The 22,965-nt window shown below is 39.2% G+C and overlaps 1 protein-coding gene across 3 annotated transcripts in view; it reads left to right on the forward strand.

The window, feature by feature from the left end:
* The window catches only part of Iws1 (interacts with SUPT6H, CTD assembly factor 1), a 31,042-nt gene extending 9,019 nt beyond the window's left edge, over positions 1–22,023 (forward strand). Inside the window, exons 3-15 of one of the 3 annotated variants that reach the window (XM_029546935.1) lie at positions 2,706–3,609; positions 6,279–6,471; positions 6,977–7,034; positions 7,452–7,549; positions 9,126–9,276; positions 10,130–10,212; positions 11,338–11,467; positions 12,312–12,429; positions 13,339–13,450; positions 14,059–14,115; positions 16,155–16,266; positions 16,581–16,740; positions 21,652–21,739. In XM_029546935.1, coding sequence (XP_029402795.1) covers positions 2,706–3,609; positions 6,279–6,471; positions 6,977–7,034; positions 7,452–7,549; positions 9,126–9,276; positions 10,130–10,212; positions 11,338–11,467; positions 12,312–12,429; positions 13,339–13,450; positions 14,059–14,115; positions 16,155–16,266; positions 16,581–16,709 — 2,145 coding nt within the window. In that variant the 3' untranslated portion in view covers positions 16,710–16,740; positions 21,652–21,739. Of the gene's footprint in view, positions 1–2,705; positions 3,610–6,278; positions 6,472–6,976; positions 7,035–7,451; positions 7,550–9,125; positions 9,277–10,129; positions 10,213–11,337; positions 11,468–12,311; positions 12,430–13,338; positions 13,451–14,058; positions 14,116–16,154; positions 16,267–16,580; positions 16,741–21,651 lie in introns of all 3 variants that reach the window. The other 2 variants (XM_021214477.2, XM_029546934.1) reach the window with 2 other exon arrangements.
* Positions 22,024–22,965: the final 942 nt, after the last annotated feature.

Consider the following 22,965-nt stretch of genomic DNA (forward strand, 5'->3'; position numbering starts at 1 on the left):
AATATGACATTTGGGCTAGGTATGTAGCTCAGTAGAGTGCTTGCTTAGAACATTCTCAGACCCTAAGTACAATACCTACTACCATATAAACTAGATGTGGTGTACATGCCTGTAATCCCAGCTCTCAGAAGTAGAAGCAGGAAGGATCAGAAGTTCAAGGTTATCTAGCCTCAGCTCCAAAGCAAGCCGGAGGCCAATCTGATATACTTGAGACCCTGTTTGAATAAAAACAATGTTTCTTAAGAAATTTTGTGACAATTTGTTTTTTATATATATATAGCCCTGTGTATATATATATATAGCCCTGTGTAGCCCTGGCTGTCCTGGAACTCACTTTGTAGACCAGGCTGGCCTCGAACTCAGAAATCTGCCTGTCTCTGCCTCCCGAGTGCTGGGGTTAAAGGCGTGCGCTACCACCGCCCAGCTTGTTATATATTTTATATTCAGGTCTGATTTTTTTTTTAAAGTTTAAGTTTTCAGTTTGCTAAAATTATAAAATATTTTGATAACTTTTAAACCTTTTGGCTACATAGTTTCTGTTTCTAATATCATCTTCTTAAATTCTGTAATGTCTTTGTCTCCTGCTAGAGTCTCTTGGGACTAGTTCTTTCTCTTCTTTCTTTTTGGTTTTGTTTGTTTTGGGACAGGGTCTCACTATGTAGCTCTGTTTGGCCTGGGACTCCACTATTTAGACCAGGCTAGCCTTGTGCTCCTAGAGATCTGACTGCTTCTGTTTCCCAGGTTCTGAGATTGAAGATGTGTGCCTACATGCCCAGAACTAGTTCTTTCTTGTCTGAAGTGGTTGCTTTGTTTCATCCTTTCATGCCACATAATGGATGAGTGTCTGGATATTTATAAAGCTCGTTTTAAAAATGATAGGACAGGTGGTAGTGGTAGGTACCTTTAATCCCAGCACTTGAGAAGCAGAGAGGAGAGGCAGCAGGATCTTTTGAGATGGAAGCCAGCCTGGTCTACAGAGTGAATTCCAGAACAGCCAGGGCTACACAGAAACCCTGTCTTAAAATATCTCCCAAAAGGGGGATGGTGCTGAGGTAGAGCTGAGTGGTAGAACTTACCTAGCATGTGTAAAGTCTTGAGTTCAGTTACTAGTACTAAAAAAAAAAAAAGAAAAGAAAAGAAAAAGTCTTAAGAAGTAAAAATGATAGGAGCCAGGTGTTCGTGTAGCGCACACCTTTGACCGTAGCACTCAAGAGACAGAGGGAGACAGATCTCTCTGTTGAAGGCCAGTCTGGTCTACAGAGTGAGTTCCAGGATAGCTAGGGCTACACAGAGAAACCCTGTCTGGATACCTCTGCCCCCCACCCCCTGTAAAATATAGACTCCCGAGCGCACACACACACATTTTCAAAATATCTTGTATAACTTCATGGTGGTGGATCAAATTATTATGTATTGTTTTGTGTTTCCCTGACTTCTCTTTAGACAAATACTTTCTTAGGGCCAGGACCTGGGAGACATCCACAACTTTGAGCATAGTATCTATTAAATAAATGTTTAATTTTGTATTATCCTTTTAAGCCTTTATTATTCATTCACCAAATGTATAATATGTACCTGGTCACTAGAGAGCATTCTGTGCTCTAATAATAGGCCTCTGTGATGAAAACAGTTTAAAATGCCTGCCTTTTAGATGACTTTCTGCATAATTTTTCACCTGCACTCTTCTGAAATAAGAAGTGTGCTAAGGTAAAAGCTCAGTGCTCATATGACTGTATGTTCTTCCCACAGTGTCTGTGTACACTTACTAAATGCCTGCTTCCACAGTGACAAGGAATCAAATTGAGTGCTTAATGAGAGCTCAAGAAAACAATGCCTTTGGGAATTTTAAAAAGCTTGCAATTTTACACTTCCTAAATTTGTTATATTTCAGTGAATATGTATAGCACTTATCATTTCTTTGAAATGCTGTGCTGTTGCAATGGTAGTAAAATGAAAACCTTTTTTTTTTTTTTTTTTCGAGACAGGGTTTCTCTGTGTAGTCCTGGCTGTCCTGAAACTCACTCTGTAGACCAGGCTGGTCTCGAACTCAGAAATTCGCCTGCCTCTGCCTCCCAAGTGCTGGGATTAAAGGCGTGTACCTCCACGCCTGGCTGAAAACCATTTTTAAGGGTAAATCCAAACTATCCAAGTTTTATGCTACACTTCTTTGTTTCTTCTTGAGAAACATTCCTGCAGTCCTATAAAGATCCCCCTTCTGAATAGGCTATAGTGATTTCTTTGGGTCACTAGAATTATGTGAGGAATTAAGGCTCCATTTTAAACAACTGAGACTCTCCGCATCTGGAAGCATGCTATACAGGCTTGATTATACTTCTCTTTGGGGGGCAAACTATGACAGTTCATTTCACAGACTGGCCTTCATTTAAAGTGATGTGTTTGTATAGGTATAGGATTTAAAAAAAAATCTTCTTTTGTATTCACAAATTCCTACATTTAAAAAATTTGCTGAACAGCCGGGCGTGGTGGCGCACGCCTTTAATCCCAGCACTTGGGAGGCAGAGGCAGGCGAATTTCTGAGTTCGAGGCCAGCCTGGTCTACAAAATGAGTTCCAGGACAGCCAGGGCTACACAGAGAAACCCTGTCTCAAAAAACCAAAAAAAAAAAAAAAAAAAAAAAAATTGCTGAAAAATTTTAAAGTTTCACTGCCTTTTTTGACATTGCTATCTTTTTCTAACTTTTTCAGAATGAAACTAGTGATAGAGAAGATGGCTTGGTCAAGATACATAATGGAACAGACTCTGAGAATGATGAACCTTCCAATGCTAATGCCAGTGACTCTGAAAGTGAGGAGCTTCACAGGCCAAAGGACAGTGACTCTGACTCTGAGGAACATGCAGAGTCTCCAGCCAGTGATTCTGAAAATGAAGCTGTCAACCAACATGGGAGCGACTCTGAAAATGAAGAGCTCCTTAATGGGCATGCCAGTGACTCTGAAAAGGAAGAGGTTAGAAAGCATACAGCCAGTGACTCTGAAACTGAGGACCCTCTGCAGCCTCAGGTCAGCGAGTCTGACAGCGAAGATCCCCCAAGGCCCCAGGCCAGTGACTCAGAAAATGAGGAGCCTCCCAAACCTCGGATAAGTGATTCAGAAAGTGAGGAGCTCCCCAAACCCCGGATCAGTGACTCAGAAAACGAGGATCCCCCAAGGCCCCAGGCCAGTGACTCGGAAAGCGAGGAGCTCCCCAAACCCCGAGTCAGTGATTCAGAAAGTGAGGATCCCCCAAGGCCCCAGGCCAGTGACTCGGAAAGCGAGGAGCTCCCCAAACCCAGAGTCAGCGACTCAGAAAGTGAGGACCCTCAGAAAGGACCTGCTAGTGATTCTGAAGCTGAGGATGCCTCCAGGCACAAAGAAAAGCCAGAATCAGATGACAGTGATGGGGAGAATAAGAGAGAAGATTCTGAAGTGCAGAATGAGTCAGATGGCCATGCAGACAGAAAAGGACTCCACAGCTCTGACAGTGAGGAGGAAGAACCCAAAAGGCAAAAAATTGACAGTGATGATGATGAAGAAAAGGAGGGGGATGAGGAGAAAGTAGCGAAGCGGAAGGCTGCTGTGCTTTCTGATAGTGAGGATGATGACAAAGCCTGTAAGTATTCCTATTGGACTGTCACTTTCCTTTTTGTCTCTAGTTACAACTAAAATAGTGGGTCCTCTTCTGGTATGTTTTATTAGCATATATTAATTGTAATATTAGTTTCTTCATGGCCTTTTCATAATATATACATAATATATTTTAACCATACTTATCTCATTATCCTGTCTTGTCCAACTCCCTCTCATACTTTCTCATTTTTTATTTTTGTTTTGTAACCAAATAAGTTTTATTAGGTTTACCTTATGGAAGTCTTGTATCTTTCCAGTGGCTCCACTAATGAAGAAAATATTTCTCCTTTCCATACCAACCATTAACTGAGTATAAATCATCAAGGAGGACGGGGCTTCAAAAATTCATCCCCCTACATGACCATATTGATGGTCCCAGTCTTGGGCTATTGTGACAAGGGTGGAACAGCCATGTCATGATTGGAAGTTTCTGGTCCTCACCACCTCCCCACTTCCTCTGGCTCTTAGGCGCTCCCTGTTCTTTCTACCTTATTTATTTTATGAGACTGAGAGGGAGTGATAAAGATGTCTCATTCATGGTTGAGCGTTCAATAGTCACTTATTCTCAGCATTTCGACTGGCTTTGAATGTCTAAGGTTAATGTTAGGTCTGAATTGTTTTCCAACATGACATTCTAATTGCCTTATTTTTATTTATGTATTTATTTATTTAGAAGCTAAGGGTCAAACAAGGACCTTGTGCTTGGTGGTAGGCAGGTGGTGAACCACAGAGTTAAATCCCAACACCTAGCACGATATTCTTAAGTATAATGAAAACACTCATTTCCTTCTCCTATCATTGGCTAAATTTCCTTTGAGTTATTCTAACTTCACTGTATTAACTTCTGTGTGCTTGAAATGATTGTTTAATTGCCAATATAAAAGACTTCATTTTTCTTTCCTAGTATTTTAAAGAAATATGTTTCTTTTCCAGTATTTTAAAGAAATATGTTCCCATGAAATCTCTTGTCTGTATCTATAGTAGGCCGGGATTCTCTACAGCTGCTGATTCGGGTTTCACTGAGACAGGAGCTGAGCTTCAGAAGTCCTTCTCATTGTTAAACATTGTTGAGGACCCACATAGGAGGGCTTAGAGGGTTCTATTTAGAGACCATAGCTGTACAAATTGTTAGTTTTCACTGCCTCAGACTCTACATCCTCATAGGTGATACTTCTTAATACCTTTTTATGCAACTTGTCTTTTTTTTAGGAAAAAAAATACATTCTTTTAGAATAAGAGTTGTTACTGCAGAAAACAGTGCATGTTAGGTCATATTTCATTTACTGAGGTTTTGATTATAACAATTTCTCCCCCTTGTCCCTCACTTAAAATCTGTTTTCTTGCTGTTTTTCCTTCTGTGTTGCTGACTTTTCCATTGAGGTTTCTCATCTGTCTTGTAGCCTTTTCCCTGTGTGTTGCTCACTCGCTCTCTGGGGTATGGATCAGATTCATCTGCTGTGTAGCCTTTCAGGTCATTGTTCATTTTACCAGGAAAGTTTTGAAACTTTTGTCTTACATTTTAGCTGGTTCAGTACCTTTGATTTCCATAGTTGAGGAGTCACGTAGCTTTGCCTGTTCACAGTTCTTGTATTTGTGTGGTGATTTATATACCTCTTGTTTGGATATCTTTCCTTAATCTGGGGATGGGAGTCATCTTCCCGAGCAGTCTACTCTTGAAGGCTCAGTCCTATACAGGAAATGAGAAGGAGACAAACTACTGTAGGAGCAGCAGCAGCACACGAGTTCTAGAAAGATCTTAAAATTAGCTGTTGCACTTAATCCACCAGTGGCCGGAGGACTGGAAATGGCAGCATTACTGTAGAGTGTGCTGCGGAGTCAGAAGTTACCTAGGGCAAGGATGGAAATAATCAGAGAGGGGAAGGGCAGGAAAAGAGAAACAAGGCACATTAGATGAAAGCTGATGATGTTTTAGAAGGGAAAGCAAGAACAGGAAATTAGGAGAAAATTTTAAAAGGAAAAAAAATCAAGTAGTAAAAAAAAAAAAAATTCAAAAACAAAATTAGTTAAATGTAAAAATTGTTTTTTTTTTTTTAAAACAATAAGGTAAAGCCAGACTAATGGGGCAAGGAAGACAAAGACATAGGGTCAAACAGAAAAATCCAAATCTAAGGGAAAGAAAGATACTGTCCAAGAATGGCAATAAAATACATACACGAGTTAGGTGAGTATATAAAGGAGATTAACCAAAGTTAAAAGTTCAATCCAGAGTTTTGGAGTGGTAGTGCATATCTTTAATTCTAGCACTCAGAAGGCAGAGGCAGGCAGATTTCTGTGAGTTCAAGGCCAACATGAACTACAAAGCAAGTTCCTGGACAGCCAGGGCTGTTAAACAGAGAAAGGCTGTCGCAAAAAAACCAGTTTCAATACAGTTAAAAAAAAAAAAGTTGTGCTTAAGTGTGTAGGGTATAAAGAAAAAAGTTGAGGTATGGGAATCTTTTTTTTTTTTTTTTTAATGGTTCCTTGAAAATCGGAGATTGCTAGTTCTATGCACTGGAGATGGTCAGTTGGATTTTCTTATGTGTGTTCAGAGGTTTGTCCAAGTATCTGATGTGTACCAGAGTTGTCTTCAGTTTTTCAATTTTGTGCATCAGGGGCCTTTATCTGGGCATGAATGATTGTATTTTCCAACAGCAGCAAAGAAGAGTCGAGTTGTCTCTGATGCTGATGACTCTGATAGTGATGTTGTATCAGACAAGTCAGGCAAAAGAGAGAAGACAGTAGCGTCTGACAGTGAAGAAGAAGCCGGGAAAGAAGAGCCTTCTGTAAAGAAGAAGGAAGAGAAGGATCTGTTTGGGAGTGATAGTGAATCAGGCAATGAAGAAGAGTAAGTGAGAAAGAACGGGGGGGGGGGTTCAAGGGATTTTCAGGGGTAAATTGCCTTTGGCCATTTAGGACTTGAGCTGAAGTATTACTACACAGACCACAACATGAAAATTATGTTGACTGAAGGAGATGAAAGGAGTGTTTTATGGCTCCATTTACATGAAGTTTAAGAACTGGTAAAACATATGGTGCTGGGGTCAGTAATCATATTACCTCTGGGTTTTGTTTGTGGAAGGCCAATTTATTTGAAACAACAAAACCAAACACCCTCACCTGTGGGTTCAGCACTGCCCAAGTAAGAAATGGCTGAGAGGAAACTTCTGGAGAAATAGGCTTTGTGAGTAGAGCACTGGTTATATGAGCGTTTGTTACATTTGTTACAGCCCGCTGAATTAGATGCCTAAGGTCTGCACATTTTACTGTCCATAAATTATGCCTTGTTTGTAAAAATAATGCATATGCAAATATAAGAAGGCAGGTGAATCTTCTTATATTTTCTTTTTTAGAAATCTTATTGCAGATATATTTGGAGAATCTGGTGATGAAGAGGAAGAGGAATTTACGGTATGTATAAGATGGGACTATTTGTTTTAAGTATGCTTTGTTTTATTTCTGTGCAGTAGTTCTATAATACTTACAGTGAAATAGTACAAAGCCTTACAAAGAATAGAAGTATTTTAGGTTGTAGAATTTGGTAGGTGTAGGACAGTATCCCCTACCCACTATGAATAGTATGCTGGCATATGTATAATAAAAGGAGACACTAGAGCATGAAAGTGCTCATACAGGTATGGACCTTTCTGGAACAAAAACAAATTCCCAGATTAGCGGTAAGGAGGGAGCTTTTGTTACATCCTTTTTGATACCTATTCTGTATTCTTTGTCTTTTGTGGATATATTATTTAACATGAAAAATTGGGAGTTATTTGCAGAAGGAAATCTGTAAAATGGTTGTGATGGGCTAACTCACTGTGCTTTCAGGGTTTTAACCAAGAAGATTTGGAGGAAGAGAAAAACGAAGCACAGCTAAAAGAAGCAGAAGATTCTGATTCCGATGATAACATAAAGAGAGGCAAGCAGTAAGTGGTGATGGTGGTGAGAAAAGTGAAGGGAGGGACACATTGAGGTTTCCTGTTTCTCGGTTAGGTTTCCAGATTTGGAAGAGTTCCTTCCTTCCTTCCTTCCTTCCTCCCTCCCTCCCTCCCTCCCTCCCTCCCTCTCTCTCTCTCTCTCCCCCTTCACCTCCTCCATATAGTATTAGTGAATTGTTTGCTATTATTTGCTCTGTGCTCAGATGTCTTAAGTCTATATCATTACACAACACTCCTAATTTATTTTTTACAGGATAGACTCTACTGAGAAATTACCTAATATGAAAAAAAATGGGGGAGGGCTCATTTTGGGTGGCAGGGGAAATAAATCTAAAGTCAACACTAAAATGTTTCTTAATTATACTTTGATTACTTTTGTTAAGATAGTTGCAAACCATGTCCACAAAAAGATTATACCATGAGGGGGAATGGGAGCATAGACTGAGCACTGTCCACAGTTGTAAAGATTATGCTTTAGCAAGTAGAGTTTCTCTTTAATGATGTGCAAGAATTAAGCAGCAACACTTGGGTGCTGCTTTTAGAATTTTGGTTTTACTAGCATGACAAGTGGCAGAGTGAGGTGGCACCCTCTTGGGTCTAAGTGCGGATAGCTGTAAGCGCAGGCACTTGGCATGCCTACAGTCACTGTGTTTTCAGCTGTGCTCTTCAGAACTAAAAAGCAGCAATTAATTGTTTTCTAGTCATGGTTCATAAGACAAAACCATTTAAATACTTTGACATTTCCTATTCCTAAAAGGGCAGTACACCTAAATTGACTGAGGACTTGAGATGTTCCTTCTCAAGCTAACAGATGACAAGTGTGAGTGTGGCATATGAAAAACTTAGGCCTCATTGTGATTAATGTTTACAGTGGATAGAGTAAGAACTGACATAAAGTCCTCCTCTTGTTGTAGGAAGTTAAGTATATATGAGCTTTAAAATATGTAGCTGGGTGGTGGTGACTCGTGCTTTTAATCCCAGCACTTGGAAGGCAGAGGCAGGTGCATCTCTGAGTTTGAGGTCAACCTGGTCTATGTAGTAAGTTCTAGGACAAGGAAAACTACACAAAGAAAGTTTGTCTTAAAACAACAGGGCTGGAGGGATGGCTCAGTGGTTAAGAGCACTGTCTGATCTTCCAGAGGTCCTGAGTTCAATTCCCAGCAACCACATGGTGGCTCACAACCATCTGTAATGGGATCTGATGCCATTTTCTGGTGTGTCTGAAGACATCTACAGTGTACTCACATACATAAAATAAATCTTAAAAAAAACAAACAAAAAAGCAGTAGTACTTCTTTGACTCAAGTTCAGAGTCAAAGAAGTTTGTTTTTTGAGACAGGGTTTCTCTGTGTAGCCCTGGCTGTCCTGGAACTCTGTAGACCAGGTTGGCCTCGAACTCCTAAGAGATCCACCTACCTCTGCCTCTCAAGTGCTGGGATTAAAGGTATGTGCTACCACTGCCTGGCCAATTTGATGTTCTTAATTTGATTAAAGAAGGTGTGTGATTAAAGAGCTTGATTTTTTTTTTTTTTTTTTATTTTTTTATTTTTTTGTTGCTGCCTAGTATGGACTTTCTGTCAGATTTTGAGATGATGTTACAACGAAAAAAAAGCATGTGTGGCAAACGCAGACGAAATCGAGATGGGGGCACTTTTATTAGTGATGCAGATGATGTTGTGAGCGCCATGATTGTCAAGATGAATGAAGCTGCTGAGGTAAGAGTCTTTTCAGGGTTACCTTTTCTCCCCTCCTGCCCTCAACCAAAATGATGGTTGGCATCTTTTTCTTTAAATGTTTAAGCTTAGACTACCATAAAAGGTTCTGTGCTTTCTGTAATAATCTTTTCCTAAATTTTAATTCTATAAATAATCTTAATTGAAAAGATTCTGCCACATTATTAGGAAAAGAAATTGTAAGTAAAGTAAATTTTTTTTAAGTGAATGGGAAGTTTGTTTTCATAACTATCTGGTTCACGAACACAGTTGATGTCTATTCAAATATAAAGTGTATAAAAAATAGAAATTACTCAAGTAAATATTTTTGGTAATAGGTCATATCTTTCCTCATAGAAAGATAATTCTTGAAGAGAAACCAACATTTCTCAGCTATATTTTTGTTACTAGAATAAACTCCAAAAACTTGAAAACTTGTCAGTATTGAAAATGACATTGCTGCTGGGCGTGGTGGTGCATGCCTTTAAGCCCAGCACTTGGGAGGCAAAGGCAGGCAGATTTCTGAGTTCGAGGCCAGCCTGGTCTACAAAGTGAGTTCCAGGACAGCCAGGGCTACACTGAGAGACCCTGTCTCGAAAAACCTAAAAAAAAAAAAAAAAGAAGATGACATTGCCTTTTGGTTCTGATGGTTAAAAAGCAATGATGTAACAATTATGGATTTGATTGACTAAACAGATTATGAGTTCAGCTTTGTGCAGACAGCTTATGCTTTCTTCTTAGAACATAATTTCTATTTAAGGTTTAGAATCGTGGTGATTATAATTGCCTATTAAGAGTTAATGTTGCTTTATTTTAAACCTTTTTTTTGGGGGGGGGGTGTCTATTTTCTAAATAGGAAGACAGACAATTGAATAATCAAAAAAAGCCAGCTCTGAAAAAATTAACTTTATTGCCTACTGTGGTTATGCACCTTAAAAAGTAAGTATTTTGTTTTCTTGGAAATCGTTTTTTCTTTTAATAAAATAGTATTCAAACCATACACTGTTCTAGAACTATTAAATAATTAAGTCCTTTTATTGGGCCATAGAAATCGGGGATGAGTAAATTTTCCTCAGTTACTGTTCTTCATACATTTTGAGGGTTTTTGTTTGTTTTTTGAGACAAGGTCTCTCTATGTAAACTTCCAGGCTGGCCTTGAACTCACAGAGATCTGCCTGCCTCTTCCTACCAGGTGCTGGGATTAAAGACATGTGCCACCATGCCTGGCTCATAAGTTTTTTATAAAACTTTTGAAAACAGAGCAAACAGAAAACTAGTAATATTAAAGAAAACCTGGAAATTTACTGATTTTATTCTTTATAGACACTTGAGACCTTGTAAATTTTCATCTGTTTTTTTTCCCATGGTAGTTGGAAACAGCAAATCTTAGGAGATATTGCTTAGAGCTCATGCTGTGCTGATTCATTTAATCTTGTGCATTACCATCATTGTTCTTCTTTAATGATGCTTCTTCTAAATCCATGTTGATGAATTCTTTTGTTAGTTTCCTGTAGTCATGAGCAACTTTGTTTTTTTCTTTGAATAAAGTGATAACCTATTTTTGTTAAAATGCCGTAGCACACCAGTGAGCCAATTGGAACTGCTTTCTCCACCACGGCAGGCAAAGCTGTCTAGCAGACTTCACATAGATATGTTGCATTTTCTAGTTGATTTTACAATATAAAGCAGAATTTAATATTTGTGTTAAATTGAGGTATTTTCCTCACTGTGAAACTATTCTAATAGATTTTTTTTCTTTTTTAGTAATAATTGGACTTCATTGGGGATTTTTTTGTTGGGTTTTTTTTTTTTTTTTAGTGTCTATCATTAATATTGGTATTAATCTATTTTGTAAAGCTTGCATATCTTAGCAAGTTACATTTGTCAAATCTGTACAGTTCTGGAAGCTAACTTTTGTACTGTTTTTGAAACTAGAATAGAAGTTGAATAAACAGTATAAATAAACTCTTTAAAAGCAGTTTGAGATGTCACTATGTAAATAAAGTCAGGGTGATAGACTTGGCATGATTACTGTGTTCATCGTTATTATCATTACTGTTATAGGCAGGACCTTAAAGAAACATTTATTGACAGTGGTGTGATGTCTGCCATTAAAGAATGGCTCTCACCTCTACCAGATAGGAGTTTGCCTGCACTGAAGATTCGGGAGGAATTGTTAAAGATTCTGCAAGAGGTTAGCCACAGATAATTTATTAATTAATTTATTAAGTATCTGATGTGGTTTCTGTAGTCAAGACGTGTATTTTGTACCATTTACTTGTAAATTTTGTTCTGCTATAGCATGCCAGAAAAGAGGTTTGGGAAAAGTGACCATACCTTATAAAATGAGCATTAAAAACAAACAAACCTTATTAAACTTGTTTAATGACAGTTTTCAAGGAAAGAGTTCTTAGTGGAGCCAATGGTTTCTTAGAAGAGCAGTCCAGTAATGATCATACTGTAGAGAGGCACTTGAAGTAGAAAGTGTACTACATTTAGAATAAATGTAAATCCAATAAACTTCAATTGGATCATACCCTTTGGCATGGCTAGGACACCCTAGACAAGTTGCCTAACATCTGAAGAAACTTGGAAGGAGCTTCTGTGTGCAAAGGATTGTGCTGGGTGCTTTGTGTATTAGCTTATTGGTCTTTTACAAAAAACTTGTCAAGTTAGGCATACTGCCTCTATTTTATAGATGAGGAAACTAAGATAAGTTAAATGATTTGTCCAAAGCCATGCAGCTAGCGGTGGCTGTGCTTAGATTCGGGCTTGGGTTTGTTGCTTTCCACAGCCTAGGCTGAGCTGCTGTTCTCTTACATATGTGTAGTTCATATTTTTTCACATTGTTAGATTTTACTTCACTAATACTAAAATGTTAGCTTTTGGTGTCAGCACAAAGGATATTCCATGTCTTCGTAGACCCTGAAAATGGAATTTTGTATTAGTTCTAATGTGAATGAAGGAGGATCTCTAGATTAACATACCTCCTAGTTTATGAGTGAATTAATATGTATGTATATGTTTTTGTTCCCTAGCTACCTAGTGTGAGCCAAGAGACCCTGAAGCATAGTGGGATTGGCCGAGCAGTGATGTATCTGTATAAACACCCTAAGGAGTCAAGGTCCAACAAGGACATGGCAGGGAAGCTCATCAGTATGTGAAGTTTGCTTTTTATTTGTTTACTGTTTAGAGAGAGAGGTGCATATATGAAAACTGTATTTTTACCAATATTTGTTGAAATGATTCAGTAAAGTGAAATAGAAGAATTTTAGTGCCCTCACATAGGTATTAACTTTTTTTTTCTTACACTTAAAATGCTTTTAAGGCTATTTAAATGTGTTTTCCAGTATTAACTACAACAGTTAAAAACATGTCTTCTAGCTGTGGCCCAAGAACATGGAGAGTGGGTAGAACGCAGGCCCTGGAGTTAGCCATACCTGGATTATAGTTGACTCCGCCACCTTCCTGCAAATCCTCAGCTAGTAGCCTAAGCCTCAGGCTTGGCCTACATCTGTTATACAGAGAGAGTGATACTTTTTTGTTTTCTTTGGGCTATTACAAAGATTAAATGAGAGGGTATAGAGAGAGCACTACTAGCAAGAAAGTTAGCCCCAAGAGCTGGAAAGATGGCTCAGTGATTATAAGAGCGCTGACTGCTCTTCCAGAGGTCCTGAGTTCAATTTCCAGCAACCACATGGTGGCTCACAATCATCTGTAATGGGATCCGATGCCCCTTTCTGATGTGTCTGAAGACAGCGACAACATAAAATAAATAAACCTTTAAAAAAAAGGAAAAAAGAAAGTTAGCCACAGTTGATCTTACAAGTCTCCAAGACCTTTTCACATGCTTCTTGTTTATGACAGAGAGATCTAGAGCCTGACTGAAGTACAGGTTGATTGTAAGCTCTAGGTTTGTTTTCATTCTTCCCATGTGCCACATTTAAGAAAGAAATTTTCTATAAATGCCTACAATACTGCCCAGTATTAGGTTATGGTTATTTAAAGGCCTGGGAGAAAATGCTATTTTGTGAACTAAATACTTATTATTTTCCCTTTTTGCAGATGAGTGGTCTCGGCCCATATTTGGTCTTACCTCAAACTATAAAGGAATGACAAGAGAAGAAAGGGAGCAGAGAGATCTAGAACAAATGCCACAGCGACGAAGAATGAGCAGGTATGAGGGAACAGGTATGAATGCACAAGTGTAGTTTAACCTGATGGCATCTAGGGAAGACCTTTCTGGGACAGCCGAATACAATATGCTATCCCAGTGCTGGAGTGCTAGAGACGGTCGTGTTCTAGACATTTGCAGAAAACAGTTTTCTCAGCCCAGTTCCAAAACTGTAGGAGGAAAAAATGTTACTGGTTCAATTTATCAGTATTCTGGATATATCCTGGAAGGGCAGGGCTATCAGTTATAAGTATAGTTTGGGTAGGTCACCCAGAATGAAACCTCCTGCACAAATGACAGCTAAAGTGAACAATACTTTAAAACAATGACAAGTTCTCAGGCCAACAAGATGGTTCAGAGCGTAAAGGCACTTGTTGTGCAAGTCAGGCAACCTGAGTGATCCACAAAACCCAAGTAAAGGTGGAAGGAAAACTAACTCCAGTTATCCTCTGACTGCCACATGCATACCCTCACATACATACTTTTAATTCATTGTTTTTTATGGTCAGTATAAAGTATTTGTTATGACATAAATGTGGTATTTTGACATGCTTTCCCCTAGTTCTAAGAATTTGAGATTTCTGGTATCTCACTGTTTGCTCTTTTTCCAGCACTGGTGGTCAGACACCACGAAGAGACCTGGAAAAGGTACTAACAGGAGAAGAAAAGTAAGGATTCAGTCTTGATCTTTCTTAGTATATAGAGACGATTTTGGTTTTTACTTCGTCATAAGTGCAAAATTAAATTATATGTTCCCTTTGACAAAGGGTAATTTTTTTCAATTTAAATGTTTATTGAATAATTATAAAACATTATATTGTGTGCTCTGAAGAATTAAGAGGATAGATCATTTAACAAGTATTTTGTTGTTGATTGGTAAGTGTTAGAATCCTTTTAAGTCTAAACTTAAAGGATACAAAAGAACTTTAAATTTTTCTCATGCTGTCAAGTAGTTTCATGAAGGGATATAGACCGAGATGTGTGGGTTCATATGCAATCCTGGTTTCAAAATGGCAGATGTGCTGATCGGCGGCAGTGTGAGATCCTAGCAATGCAGGTGTGACCAGCAGGAGCCCAACTGAGATCAAAATATGGAAATGTTGCTTCTCTTTATGATTTAGCAGAAGGTTTTGAGTTTATATGTGAAACTGTCATATTTGATTAGAAATTCTGGCTCTGAGGGCATCATTTGGACAGGCCAGAGCAGTGGGCTGAGGCAGTGTGTGATACAGCATGGGGCTAAATGGGGCTCGTAGTAGGGTAACAGGGACTGAGAAGACATTGTAAAGATAGTGCTTAGAGTTGGTAACATATTTAGGGGAGAAGTCAGCTTACAAATGAAGACTCAAACCAAAATATAGAGACAGTGGTAGAACCATCTACAAAAATGTAGAAAGAGTAAGTAGAGTTGAAGAAATTAGTTATTTCTCTAGCCCTTCCATGTGTTTCCATGATACTCTTAGAACCACCCTGGAGTCTGGTCAGGGTAGACATTTAGACTTGATGGTTATATCCAAAGCTGGGGTAAATGTTCAATTTAGAGTCTCGAGTAAAAACGAACTAACCAAGTTGGCAGTGAGTGTAGCTGAGGAGCCAATAGTGAAGATGTGTCAGTGATGCTGGAACAGAGCCTGGAGATGAGAGTAGCGATGTTTGCTCCCTGCTCCCAGTAGAGGTAAGTCTACTCTCACTATACCTTAAGAGGGAGCTCCAAAGGACTGAATGGCTTAAAATGCTCAGATCTTGACAGAGGGGCTTGACTCACTTAAGAAGTGTGACCTTAGTGTAATATGGTTATTTTCAAAGTAGCCTAGAACTAAAGATAAGCACAAGTAAAACTTGTCCTGTGTAAAGCTAAGAAGGTAAGGTAAATAGGTTGTATCAGTGTCCTGGCAGGGATGTGTAGTAGTTTGCAAAGTTAATATTGAGAGAGATACTGGGATCTCTTTGTTACTTCATATAGCTGCTAGGGGATTTGTAGTGACCTCACAAGTTTTCTATAAGAAGAAACAAATGAAAATGTATGAGTTGCATGTGCAGAAACCTTGTGAACTATGGGCATTCATGGAACTTTGGGAAACTGTGGTGATACATGAAACTTTGGGGGATCATTTTGACAACCTAATTTTTTCCTCAACTCCTGGTGACTCTTGAGACTTGTTTAGAAAACTTAGGATTCAGAGTACTCTGGAGCTGGAGAGATGGAGAAATCAGCTTCTGAAACAAATAATCCTGACCAGCATCCTGAGTCATTAAGGCGTCTGAATCCTTAGGAGTTGGCCTGGAGCTCCCCTTCTAGGAAGGATACTTGCTATTATTTCAGGGAACCTGCAGTCAGTTCCCAGCACTCACATTGTTTGTAACTCCAGCTCTAGTGGGTCTGACTGCTTTTTCTTGTGGTACATATGCATAGATGAAAGCAAATGCTCAGACACACGTAAATTTAAGAAAACATTTTCTTGAGACTAGCCTTGGAAAGGACAGAGCATGATAACATCTAACACCAAGGAGAAACAAGAATTCATATAAATAAAGAGGGAATTATCATTGAGGAGCCATGTAATGAGGGGTAGGTAGGTAGTCTGTGGTTAAGATTTGAAACTTTGTAGCTGAATGGGGTGGGCCTAGGAATAAAAGGGTGAAATCTCACTTAGCCTTTGCTGTGGCCAACTAAGTAAGCAGTATATGTGTTTCTTCCCTTCCTTAGGGCTCTTAGGCCTGGAGATCCTGGCTTCTGTGCCCGTGCAAGAGTCCCAATGCCATCAAACAAGGACTATGTTGTCAGGCCCAAGTGGAATGTAGAAATGGAGTCATCCAGGGTAAGTGAGTAGAGGAAGAGCAGGACCATTTGAATTGTTTGCCCTTCTGTGTGTTTAATAATGTTTATAGCAGTTAGGGTTTGAATCACAGAGATCTGTTTTGGGATCTTTTAGGTATTCATTCATTCACTTAAAGAATCATGAGAAAGAAAATTCACCTGTTTTCTTGGATCCTCACCTTCCTTTCTCTCCATCTGCTTAAACATTTCTATTGTGAAATTGTCACAATTGACACTTCCCCTATCATCAATGAAGATAATACACAAATGTTGTTTTTTGGTAATCTTTTTCTCCCATAAAACCACTCTTTCTAGCCTGGTATTCTTAAAAAGGGCCTAAGTCGATTGGAAAAGCATAAGAGGCGGTTTGCAGAACAGAAGAGGCTCAGCAAAATGCACCGAGCTGTCAAGTTCAGCATTGAAGGCAACAGGATGCCCCTGTAGTCCTGGCCCTTCCAGAATGTGTATATCAGAGGTATTCCCAAGGAAGCATGAGCTGTGCATGGGCTTGAATTGCCAGCAGAGTGGAAACAAGTATGTGCTTTCTTAGGTTAAAAAAAAAACCTGGCCTGAAATCAGCTTCTGAAACAAATAATCCTGACCAGCATCCTGAGTCACTAAGGCTTCTGAATCCTTAGGAGTTGGCCTTGAGCTCCCCTTCTAGGAAATAATAGAGACTAATAGGTCATTACTTTCCCAATAAACATTTTGTTTGTCCTGATTGTCACTAATTTTTATAAAAAGAACACACCCAAATTCAGGCTGTCTCTGTGTAGCCCTGATTGCCCTGGAATTCATTGTGTACACCAGGCTGGCCTTGAACTTTCGAGCTGACTGCCTCTGCCTCCTGAGTGCTGGGATTAAAGGCGTGTATCACCACTACCCAGCCGGAAAAGCCTTTTTATTTGGACCCAGAATCATAGTCTGCGTTACAGGTATACAAAAAGCCTTAGTAGTTTGTTGGTGCACAAGAATTGACTTTTTTCCTATAGTCAGTGACATGATAGCATTCATCAAGAACTCATTACTTAACACCTACTACTGGATATAGGTGTATTCAACAGGTCTTCAACAGGTTATAAGCCAGTGACATTGAGATGAAGAGGACACCCCACTGCTGGGCACAGGATCTTGCTGCCTTTTGTGCTCCTCCCTCAGGTTCCTTCAGTTCCTTTATGTTCTTGCTATGGTGTGCTCATAACTACTGAAAACTAAGCAAGGAGATGGGCTTTATGTAGGTGGTACTTCCTCTACACGACTTCTGTTTCCTGGTTCCATATCTAAATTGATGGCCACTTCTCCTTGCTATTCCTCCTTATACTTATTTCTTTTTTTTAACCTTCTTATATTTTCTCACTATCTTCTCCCTTAGTTTAGCCACCTTATTTAAATTCCCTTTCCTAATACTTTTGTTTTTGAAAGTTGGAAATGACAGTGCAGGCATGAAAATGTAATAAAAGTTTGTTGGCCGGTCTGCTCTGGAAGCATGGCCTATTTTTCTAGGGCCCATGTGCCATCGTCTGTTGTGGCTTGTCATGAGCCCATATCCTTGTAGGGAGAGGGGGTAGGAGAGCTGTAGATTCTTTTCCTCTAGTGTGAAGGAGAGCTCTCATCCCACGTTTCCAGTCATTTGCTGATATTTATCTAGGCTGCCAAAATTTAGTTCTCTCAGCATATTGTTTTGTTCATTTCTCCTAATTAATCTGCATGGGAGATTTATTTTTAAGGGATATGTAATAGTCTTTATGATTTATGTGAATATATATTTGTTTATTTCTGATTTAAAAAAAAAAAAAACAACTTTTTATTTAGGGCTGGAGAGATGGCTCAATGGTTAAGAGCACTGTTCTTTCAGAGGTCCTGAGTTAAATTCTCAGTAACCACATGGTGGCTCACAACCATCTGTAATGGGATCCGATGCCCTCTTCTGGTGTGTCTGAAGACAGTGACAGTACTCACATGCATAGAATGAGTAAATAAGTCTTAAACAAACAAAAAAAACAAAATTTTATTTTGAGAGACAATATTTTGGCTGGCCCAAAACTTGCTATGTAGAGTATACTGGCCTCAAACTCATAGAGCTCCACCTGCCTGTGAATGATGGGGCTTTTAAAAAAGTAATAGTAAAATGGTGGCAGCAATGCATTTTTTTATAAAGTTTTACAATACAGGCATTACAGATAAAATTAATATAACTTGTGCTCTCGCTATAAGTTAACATTTTTGTTTATAGCCTTTTGCTTCTTTTTATGCATGCATGACCATTAGCCTTTTTAAAAAAATTTAGTCTGTAATGTGATCATACTCTTAGTTTGAGGAGTTGGTTTTAATTTAATATGGCAAAATTCCATCTGACTGCCATTCTTAATGATTTATTATGTGTTGTCATGTAGCTGTGTCCCTCCTTGTTTTAGTAAATGTTCCTTGCGAGTTTTCTAAAGGCTTTTTTCCCCTCTTGATAAAACATTGAGGCTTTCCTACTATCCAAAGGAACGTTAGAGAGTTGATGAATCGGGAAATGAAGATGATTGGATTTAGCATGTTAGGTACTGGTGGCTGTGGCGAGATGTCAGTCATTGAGAAATCTGTGGACGAGATACATGACACGGGCAGGAGGAGCAATCTGCCACTAGCCTGGGTGTGTTTCTGGGGCTAATGCCAAGCAGATCCTGGAGGGTTCAGGCTGTTAAGGGAAGAGCCTGGGCGTGAACAAAGAGACATCCAGCTTGGTCTGTGGGGCTTCAGGGAGTCAGATCATTGTCAGAGAGTTGAGCAGTAAGGCCTCCACCAACTCCTTGTACAAAATAAAAGGAAGGCTTAGGAATGGTATGCTGGTAATAACCCTTTTTCTTATCTGACAATAAATTTTTATGCTGAGTATACTAGTGCCAAGTTTGCAGTTGAGATATTCTTAGAAAACTTGAAGAATGCCATAGAGAGTTTGTTCCTTGCCTAATGATCAACTAGCTTCATATTAGGGTGAGGCTAAGTCTATGAATAGCTTACAGTACAGACGTTCTAGAGAGTCTTGCTTACCTTCTAAGTGCCTCTAAGCTTTGGAGGGAATTCAGTAATAAATATTTGGAGAGAAGTAAAAGAAAAGCCCCTGTCTTCTCTATTCTGTCATCATTTTTGTTTTTTGATAATTACGTGTGTGTATGCAGTGTAGCTTGGTTCTGTCTACCCACACCCAATATCTCCTCCCTTATCCTTCTCAATACCCATGTACTTTTCCTACCTTCATATTTTCTCCTTATATAATTTCTTGGTTTTGATTTTTAATTTACATGTATTTGTGCATGTGCTTATATATCTCTGGGTTTGTGTGCCTGCCGTAGTACACCTGGTTCTGGGAATCAAACTCAGGTTGTCGGGCTTGGCAGAAAGTACCTTTACCCACTGAGCCATCTCACTGTCTCCTGTTTATTTATATATGGTTTTTATAATTCATTGAAGGCAGTTTATGCTGTCTGCTGGAGTGTTGGCTTAATCTTGGGTAGGTAACCGTAGCTGCAGTGAGCTCATGAGCACAACTCCAGCATTCCCCAGTGTTCCTCCCGTCCTTTGGCTCTTATGTTTTTTTCTTTCTCTCTTTCTCTGTGTTCCTTGAGCCTTGGTGGGTATTGATACAGGTTTCCCATTTAAGGCTGACAACTGAACAATCACTTGTTCTCAGTATTTTGACTAATTATGACTCATTACACTAACTGCTGCCTACTATAGAAAGGAGCTTCTCTGACCAAGGCTGAGAGTAGAACTAATGTATAAGTATAACCATGGCTATTTGAATACACTTCTTCTTCTTCTTCTTTTTTTTTTTTTTTTTTGGTTTTTCAAGACAGGGTTTTTCTGTATAGCCCCGGCTGGCCTCGAACTCAGAAATCCGCCTGCCTCTGCCTCCCGAGTGCTGGGATTAAAGGCGTGCGCCACCATGCCGGGCTTGAATACACTTCTACAACATGACAGTGTAGCAACACAGTAATAGTAGGGTCCTAGGGCTTATGACCTCCCAAGCTATCTATGGCTTTCAGTCAGGCACAGTACCAAGCGTGAATTCTCTCCTGTAGAGCAAGCCTCAAATGTAACAAGAAAGTGTTTGGTTACCTTCATAACAGTCATGCCATTTATTGCTCCAATTGGCACATCTTGCTTGGCAAGTCAGTATTGTAGCATTCAGTGTTCATGATGGGTAAAACCATCAATGATTATTTTTCCTTTTCCCCCACTATCTATCCTCTGCAGCCTACATAGCAATGTAGCCAGCAAGGAAGGAAGGTCACTTGCTATCTTAGTCATTGCTCTAGTGCAGTGAAGAGATGTCATGACCCAGACAACTCTTACAAAAGAGAGCAATTAAAGGCTTGCTTATAGTTTCAGAGGGTTAGTGAGTCCATTATCATCAGAGTGTGGGGGCATGGTGGGAGCATGGAACACTCATGGCACTGGAGCTAAGAGTTGTATCTTCATCCACAGGCAGAGAGAGGGGGCAGGGAGAGACTGGGCCTGTAGTGGCTACAGGGCCTGTCATGGGCTTTTAAAACCTCAAAATCCTCCTGCCGTGACACACTTCCTCTAATAAGGTCATACCTCCAACAAGGCCACACCTCCTAATCCTTATAATTCTTTCAAACAGTTCCACTCCCTGGTAACTAAGCATTCAAATACATGAGGCTGTAGCTGCTATTCTCATTCAAGCTGTCACAGTAACCATTCTTAATGTAGTCAGCAAGAACACACACTGGCCTTTGACATCAGCAGCAGACTTTTTCAGATTTATTTTATAAAAGCTGTCAGTTCTTCTGAAACGACATCTTGGTAAGGCATGCATTATTTGAAATATTTTTAAATATTTGTTTTAAACAAAGCACAACAACAACAACAACAACAAAAACTAAGCCTTTAACTGTAAAAGCAAGTGAAAATATCCTAACAGTCGTAGCAACCACAGGTATAGTTTGCACAGGCTCCTTGATCCTGCTGAAGCAGGGCAGACACTCACCCCAAGGCTGAGTCTAGAACTTTACACCTCAGAGTTTGCTTGTGTTGGCTATATTTAAAGTCTGTCTCTAATAACTTGTCTTTGGTCTTGGATTTTTAATACCAGAATTGTTTGAAATTGTAGCCTGTCAGATGTCATTGATGAGATTGGGAAGATTTAGTTTCTGTATTTCCTCCTATCATTTGGGAAGTTTCTATGGATTGTGGCAAAATTAAAAGTAAAGCATGGACAGTAACCAGTTAATCGTCACTGAGAGTTCAATAGTTTTTTCCTAACACTTTATTCTTGTCACCAAAGCATGTTCTGGTTATTGTTAAGTTTCAGGCTCTTCTGACTGCTAGATTTACATATTTCAATAATTTGTTCTTCAATTTTCCCCAATCTTAGTTTCAGGCATCCTCCAAGAAAGGTATCAGTCGACTGGATAAACAGATGAGAAAGTTCACAGATATCAGGAAAAAAAGCAGATCTGCACATGCAGTGAAAATCAGCATCGAGGGCAATAAAATGCCATTGTGACCTTGCCTGGGACGTGTCCCCATCTCTTTAAAAAAAAAAAATGCACAGTGGACTATGGAGAAAGAAGATAATTTTAAATGTTTTAGTGTGTCTCTAAATGGTTCCATTTGTATCATCTGTTGTTGTAGGACTAACATTTCTCTCTGTTGTATTTAAGACCAGTTGTCTGCTTTGTACAGAAGAGTACTTACTACTCCTGCTTCTATCAACTGTATGTAATAAAATTTCATTATGGTTTTGGGGGGTTGTCTCATCATTGTCTTAGACACTATTCTCTGTGAGATCTAAAGCCAGTCCTTTTCAATATGTAAGTATAATATGAGGAGTTTGTCTGGCTTTTGTTCCTGGCTCCTGACAAGGAATATCTCAAACCTTTAGAGTTCTTGAACTATCTTTGTTATACTCTTGATTTGGCTCATCGTAGGGCCCTAAGTTCGCTCTAAGACTGGTCAGCAGAAATGTTTGACCTAGTCACATTGCCTGTTTGATTAATCAGTCATACCTTTGTATTGAAGCTGCAGTAAAGGAAAAAACTCTGGACAAGCCAGTTGCCTTGCACACCTATAATCCCAACATTTGGGAGACTGATGTGGAAATGAGAGGATCATGGTTTGAGGCTAGCCTGGATTACATGGCAAGACTCTTAATGCTCTGGATACCACAGCTATGTTGATGTACCAGGAGAACCAAGGCACAGAAGCTCTGCACCACCCTCCATATTCCTGAACCTTCATTGACCTGGTTGGCTTAATTTATATCTTTTCTAATAAGATTAGTTATAACTATAACCTTTTATTGAAAGACATAGTGCTTTTCCAAGTTCTGTGAGTCATTCACCAAATTTTTAAGCCAAGAAATTCTTGGGAACTTGCCTCTTTATAGCTACCCTGGAATTTTCATGGTCTAAAGATACCACTTGCAGTCCATGTCTGAAGTTGGGACAGTCTTGTGGAGGAAATCTGATCCCTAGAAACACTTAACACTTGAGCATTTGGTATCAGAATTGAGTTGTGTACCGCTGTATATGCCTATAATCTCAGAACTTTGGAGGCAGAGGCAGGGATATTGGGAGCTCTTCCAACAGCCTGAGTTACTCAAAGACTGTTCAAATAAAGATGGTATCTCAGTAGAGTTGCAAATACAACAAGCATACTTTTTATTTCTCTTGTTAGAGATATTTTA

This window comes from Mus pahari, chromosome 15 (genome assembly GCF_900095145.1).
Source record: "Mus pahari chromosome 15, PAHARI_EIJ_v1.1, whole genome shotgun sequence".
NCBI classification, from domain to species: domain Eukaryota; kingdom Metazoa; phylum Chordata; class Mammalia; order Rodentia; family Muridae; genus Mus; species Mus pahari.